This window comes from Elephantulus edwardii, unplaced genomic scaffold (genome assembly GCF_000299155.1).
Source record: "Elephantulus edwardii isolate Elephantulus edwardi_28Jun2011 unplaced genomic scaffold, EleEdw1.0 scaffold00306, whole genome shotgun sequence".
NCBI lineage: Eukaryota > Metazoa > Chordata > Mammalia > Macroscelidea > Macroscelididae > Elephantulus > Elephantulus edwardii.
In genome coordinates this window covers 2,112,583-2,119,752 of record NW_006400056.1, presented here as the reverse complement: position 1 = coordinate 2,119,752, position 7,170 = coordinate 2,112,583, and the positions used below count along the sequence as shown (strand labels likewise).

The window sequence follows — 7,170 nt, the reverse complement described above, 5'->3', positions numbered from 1 at the left end:
CAATACAATATTGAATAAGAGAGGAGATAATAGGCATCCTTGCCTAGTTCCTGGTCCATCCCTCTCATTGAAGCTGGTGGTTTTGCTAAGCTCTATTCTAAAAGATCCAAGTCATGGTATTTTTCAATTGTTCCATATTCATGAGGAAAGTTGGACAAGAAATAAGGATGACTGAAGAAACGTTAATGTCTTTGATTTTGGTGCTGGCAAAGAGTATTGTACATAGCATGGACTTGCACAGAAGAACCAACAGACTTGTACTGAAGGAAGAGCAATGATGGTGCTCCTTAGAGGCAAGGATGCAGAAACTTTGCCTCACATACTTTGGGTGTGTTGTCAAGACATCATGCTTGGAAAAGTAGAGAACCAATGAAAGAGAAGGAGGCAGAGAGACTGCAAGAATGGCCGTGAGGATGGAACAGACCTAAGGTCCACTCCAAATCTGCTCACTCACCACTGTGAGGTAAACTGAATGTGAAGATAGGTTTTTATAAAGCTCAAATTTTTTGAATGCAGCCCTATTAAAATAGGGAAATGGAGATGATTCTCTTGAGTTGGTCAAAGAAGAAAAAAAAAAGCCTGAGTTTTCATTTTCATTATCAGAATTGACCTAAAATTGTCAGAAAATATTCATTCATTCACCAGTGAGTTAGGAAAACAGAGTAAGAACTTACTTTAATGATGCAGCCATCCTGATGTATTCAGGAGCTTTCTGATCAACTTTCTCCATGCAAATTCGTAATTTCTAAGAATAAAAAAATAAGAAGTGAATTTGGAAACAAATAATGGTGATTGATGCAAAACATGCTATCACTGACCACGTTAAAAAAAGATAAAATGGTAAATGTTTTGTTAGAAACATTTTTCCTAAAGTAGGATTTAAAAAAAAATGTGTCTGCTTTCTTTTTTTAAAAAAAAGTTGATTTTCTGATTTATAAAACTACTTTCTAAGCAGAAAATCTGGCTGCAAGGAAACAGACAGTGAGGCTTTTGACTAGGTTTTTGAGAGAAGCAAAGTTTTCCAGGACAAAAGTCAGTGTCGCCACGGCAGAAGAGAGGTATTAATGGCTACATTTCTACATTAGCTGAGTGGTCTGAAGCAATACAAACCAACACAAGGTATTGCCAGGCTCATCTCCATAAAGAAAGGAAAAAAACCACGGTTTATGAAAACAAGACCTCAGATATGAATTTCATACAAGCGAGGCATAATAGCCACATTAGTAGCTCAGAAGAGGACTTAATTAGCATGAGGCTCAGTAGCCTGAGTACTGTCATGGTTAATATCGTGTCCACGTGGCTGTTTCTCTAGAGAACCTGGCCTCAGACATATATTTTCATAGTGATTCCAGGAATATAGCCATTATGACACAGAACTGCTAACAGTGAATGCAGGGGTCATCAGACAGTTCACTCTTGCCCTGCCCTGTTAAGAGATTTTCTGGAACTGCTGAGGCTGCTCTCCTTGTCTAATTTCCATCAGAAAAATTACTACTATATCTGCAGGTCTCACCTGGTCTCACCTAGGAGGCCAAGCCCAGACTCATTCCCAGATGTCCTGACTCTAAACCCCATGCTCTTTATTCTATACTATATTCCTCTTATGGAAGCAGGAGTGGTATCCACTTCCATAAATAGCTTGCCTCCAGAAACCCTATGAACCTGGAGAAAGGATGAAAGTCACGTAAGTGTCAAGGACTTTTGTTCATAGGGTCACTATGAGTTGCCAACGACTCAATGGCACTTAACATCAAGAAAGATCAGTTGGCCTAGTGGACCGAAAGTGATGCTACCAAGCCAAGGTGGCTGACTCTTATCTGCAGCCCTAAGGCCTATCTTTGTTTTTGGTGAAACATTCTTCTAGGTCGTATAGCCCTGGTGTGTCCACTTACAGTACAGAGGTAACTCATGGTTGCTATGAAGCTGAACACTGTGACACTGACGTGTCAAATGCAATAATGGTTAGCCATGGTGGACAGTGTTTGTGGGTATTCCCTGGTTAAAACAAACTTGGAAGCAGGAGTGGCATTCACTTCTGTAAACAGCTTGCCTCCAGAAACCCTATGAACCTGGAGAAAGGATGAAAGTCACGTAAGTGTCAAGGACTTTTGTTCATAGGGTCACTATGAGTTGCCAACGACTCAATGGCACTTAACATCAAGAAAGATCAGTTGGCCTAGTGGACCGAAAGTGATGCTACCAAGCCAAGGTGGCTGACTCTTATCTGCAGCCCTAAGGCCTATCTTTGTTTTTGGTGAAACATTCTTCTAGGTCGTATAGCCCTGGTGTGTCCACTTACAGTACAGAGGTAACTCATGGTTGCTATGAAGCTGAACACTGTGACACTGACGTGTCAAATGCAATAATGGTTAGCCATGGTGGACAGTGTTTGTGGGTATTCCCTGGTTAAAACAAACTTGGAAGCAGGAGTGGCATTCACTTCTGTAAACAGCTTGCCTCCAGAAACCCTATGAACCTGGAGAAAGGATGAAAGTCACACAGGTGTCAAGAACTTTCGTTCACAGGGTCACTATGAGTCGCCAATGACTCAACGGCACTTAACAACAGCATATTCCTCTTAAAGTGCACACCTGCTAAGGGTGGTCTGGGATAACTGGTGACAACAAAGACTGAGTTATCTGAGCAGACGTGAGAGGGGAAATGTTAAATCTATGCGCAGCCATAAAGCAGAAGACTCCCAAGGGAGTCTCCCAAAGCTATTTCTAGCCACAGTCCCCACCCACAGCTCCAAGTTCTGGTTTCTCACAGAATGTGCCCACACAATTTATGGCAACCCCTATTCACCTCTCATCCTTGGGCCACCAATGCCTCCACCTCTTGCAACATACCTCACATACCCAAGATAGTTTTGCAACTCACCCTGGATCCTTTTAAGTTTCTACTGAAGAAATGAGAGCAATCTTTTCTTCAGTGGAAATGTAAAAGGATTCAAAAGAACTACTAATTTTCCAGAATATTCAAGAAGCCTGCAGGACAACAATCAGCTGCAGGTACCAGGGAGAAGGCATTCTTGGCCACACGAGTGCCTCACCTCGTAGAGCCTCATGATGTCGGGGATGTGCTCCTTCTCATCAATCTGCTGCTCTCGCTTGTGCAGTGTGTCCTTGCAGTGTGTGCAGCAGCGGATGCGGTCGTCATCCTTCTCGTCCAGCACGGAGCTCACACTGCTCACGCTGCTGATGCTGCCCCGGCGGGAATTGTGGACACTGTTGGGTGACTGGCTGGGACTGGTATGTGTGCTCAGGGAATCCCTGCTGGCACTGGTGAGCTTGTCTGTAAACCACAACACAGGGTGAGCAGAAATAACTCTCCAGCATATCAGCATTCCAGCTCTCAAGAAAACAGCACTTGGATCCACAAGTGCCGGACGAGGAGTTTAAGCAGCTAGGTCCCTCCTACGGGCAAGATGCACCTACATCTCTGCCTTCTTGGGGTCAAACTCTGGTGGGAAGGGATGGGCACTGTGCTACAGAGTAGAACTACCTCACAGGGTTTTCTTGGCTGTAGTCTTTACAGAAGTAGATTAGCAGGACTTTCTTCTGATATGCTGTTGGGTGGGTTTGAACCTTCAGGTTAGCAGCCAATCACAAACGTCTTGCACAAACCAGGAACCTCATCTTGTAGACCAGTGGTGGGCAAATGTTGGCTTGCTAACAAATGCAGCCTTGGCCTGTTTTTGTTTTTTAAATAATTTTAAAATATATTTTATTGCCTTTTCAGTGAAAGTTCAATAGGTTCCCATTCAATAATTTAAAATTAAAATTGTTCTGCAATATTGCTTACACAATGTGTTGATATTCTCATTATTTCCATTCTGGTTGTTTCATTTCCAGTAACCTAGTTTCTCTGGTTTCATTTAAAAGCTTTACAGCTTTGCTTTAAAAAAACAGGCTGATACAGATGATCAGCTTGTTTAAGCAGGGTGCTTATACTCTTGAAAGGATGTTAAAAAAGAGAAGCAAGATGTATGTAGCGCATAAAGTCAGATATTTACTGTATTTATTTACAGTATTCTCCCCACACAGAAAAGTCTGCTGATGTGTAATATAGCCTATCATCCCTGGCCCCAGCAAGGACTCTGTCTTTCCTGCAGTCAACAAGTCAGTAAGTGAAGATCACAGGACCATTAGTTTAAACACACACACACAAAAAGCCCTGTGGTCACCAATAACAAATAACAAATAAGGTAACAAGCTAAGCTCAAGACAGCAGGATGCAGGAGTGCTACCTACGTGCCAACGGAATGCTGATGAATTCCATGCACTTCTTGCACATGATGGACCCACAGAGGCGGCAATGGTGGCGGCGGTTTCGGATGCTGAACTTATTTCCACAATCTGGACAGAAGGGGACGTCCTGGTCGTTGACCCAAGGCACCACTGACTTCTCTATGGCTTTGAGATCAACAAGCCAAAAACAAACAAACAGAAAAGTGGGCTATTTTTATGAGCTATCTGGTCAGGGAATACGATAAAGAACGGATGTGAACACAGGTCTAGTTACCTCGAATCTTCGCAGACTCGGCATTCGATCTGTCAAATGCAGTGAGCTGGCAAGGAGGAAACAAAGCCCTTGTGTCAGTCATGAGATGCACACTTTCCACAGGCAGGGGGGTGGCATGGGCACATGTGCATTTCTCAAGAGTCCCCTGTTACTCAACTATGCTCACAAGCCATAAAAAGCATGTTTACATGGGACAGTCTTCATTTGCAGGGAGACATTTTGAGAAATTTGCCTCACCCTTACGATCTCTTTATTGTTGGTTACCCCCGTAAGTAATATATATGGAGGAGCAAGGGAAGGCAGAGTCAGCTACTGTAGGCAGTGAGGAACTCCTAATCGGCCACAGTCTTCCTGAACACAATCTTGTACCCTACCAAGTACACAGAAAGACCTGGTCCTCATAGTTGTTACCATGCCCACCACACAATCCAGGTTATATACTGCAAAAGTGTTTCTAAGGTCAAAGTGAAAAAGAGCAGTATGAGATGAGACTGAGCCCGTACCATAGAAAAATATACCCGCTGCACGCTAGCTCTAACTGAAAACCCCTCATTTCTTGTCACCAGTCTTCCTCCTTTCAGTTTTGTCATCAAATGATTACACACTACAGCTCATGAAGTATTCTGGTCAGGACATCCAAAAGAGAAAAGAACCTGAAGACAGGAAGATGTCCCAGCAGTCAGTGGGCTCCATGGCAGGAAACAGAAGGCAGGGTGGGGTGAGCCTTCTATGCAGCCTTTCCCTTCAGTAAAACTGTCCAAGCTAGAAAAGTCTACCACTGCCCACATGTTCTCCAAGGGCACTTCTCCAACATCAGACAAACACAACTTATATAATATGGAACACATTGTGGATTTATTTTCCCCCCTAGAAATGAATACTTAAGAAGATAAAACTTTTCAAACAACAAAATTTACCTTTTCTAACCTGATTATTAATTTGTTGACTTCAACAACATAGTGATCAATTCTAGCAGCTCGGTGTTTTTTGAAATCAGAAAGATGGCTTCTCGTAGCACCTGGAAGGAAGGAATGTAGGCTGGTAAATGACTTGTACTTTCTCTGCCTTGGAAACTGCTTGTTGCTTTTCTACAATGAATTTCTAAAAGAAGTAACAATTCTAAAATTTTAGAGGATTACTACAAAAATTGAAAAACCAGGAAAGCAAATGGAAGGAAATTTTCTAAAATGTTAATAGTAGTTGCCCTTACAGCCAGAGAATACAGAAGAGAGGCCTCTGAGTAGCATGTGGTAAGAATGTGGCCTCACTTAAGTTTCAATTCTTCCACACCTGTTAGGACCTTGGACTGGTTACCTAACCTCTTTGAAATGTATGGTACTCATCTATAAAACAGAAATAACAAAAACATCTACTTTGTAGAAATGCTTTGAGGATTAAATAAATTAACATTTATAAACTCCTTAGAACACTGCCAAGCAGGTGAATATTTATCAAATAAAAAGAGCAATAATCTTATGAAAAATTATTTTTTTTAAAAAAGCTTCATTTCTATTTTCTCAAACTGGAACAAGATGGTTTTTCATTGTCATAAAAATAATCTGTTTTACATAAGTAACAACAAAGAACAAAAAGGTAAATGCTTAAAAATGTCCTTGGGAATTAAACAATTATCTTTCTGTGTCCAGAAGTCAAGAACTAAAACAAATCTTTGGACACAAACAGAAGCAAGCAGCTGTCTTACAGTACTTGGCATCACTTCCAAATGTCAACCTTCCGCTCAGTTTCCCTTCACTTTCTTCTCCCAGTGAACACACACCCATTTACACACCATGCTGAATTTGAATTGGTTACATGGAACTCATTACCTGTCCAACATTACTTTTACAACAATTTTCCTTTTCTTTCCTTGAAACTAGTTTTTTTTAATTAGTTGTCATTCAATGATTCAAATGTATTAATGATGCCCTGTAACATTAATTACAATTGAGCAATGCCTTTAATCAGACCATCTCCTCAAATCCTCACTGTACTGCTCCTATTCCTTCGCCTCAACCATCCTTACATTAATCTCTGCTACCTAGTATTTTCCCCTTTACACTCCTCCACAAATTGCTGTCTGTCAGATACTCCTAAACATTCAGATTAAGAGAGACAAGGAAGAAGGATTGGCCATCCACTTCTGAAATAGCAGGCCTCTGAAAACCCTATGTACAACACAACACACGTAGACGAACAGAAAGGGCAACTTAGGTAGAACTTTCAAGCATAGAAATACAAAGGAAGAGGAACAGTTGTAAGCAGACACTAGTGACTGGAACATGGAATGTGAGAACCATGAATGTAGGAAAACTAGATATTGTTAAGGAAGAAATGGAATGCATAAATATTGACATACTAGCATTGGAGAGATAAGATGGACTGGCATGGGGCATTTTGAGTCAGATGATCATATGATATATTATTCTGGAGATGAAAAAGTGAGGAAAAATGGAGTTGCTTTCATAGTCAAAAAAGAAATTTCTAGATGCATCTTGAAGTACAACATGGTGAGTGATAAGATTATATCCATAAGCTTAAAAGGAAGTCCAGTGAATACCACTATCATTCAGATATATGCACCAACAACTAGAGCCAAAGAAGAAGAAATAGATAATTTCTACCAACTCTTACAGTCGGAGATCGATC

At 41.2% G+C, this 7,170-nt stretch overlaps 1 protein-coding gene across 1 annotated transcript in view; it reads right to left on the bottom strand.

The window, feature by feature from the left end:
• ZFYVE20 (zinc finger, FYVE domain containing 20) overlaps positions 1–7,170 on the bottom strand; it is a 43,009-nt gene that overhangs the window by 20,645 nt on the left and 15,194 nt on the right. Inside the window, exons 3-7 of the mRNA XM_006901052.1 lie at positions 5,442–5,542; positions 4,525–4,570; positions 4,254–4,415; positions 3,053–3,294; positions 675–745 (exon numbers count right to left, since the gene is read on the bottom strand). Of these exons, the coding sequence (XP_006901114.1) occupies positions 675–745; positions 3,053–3,294; positions 4,254–4,415; positions 4,525–4,570; positions 5,442–5,542 (622 nt within the window). The remainder of the gene's footprint in view (positions 1–674; positions 746–3,052; positions 3,295–4,253; positions 4,416–4,524; positions 4,571–5,441; positions 5,543–7,170) is intronic.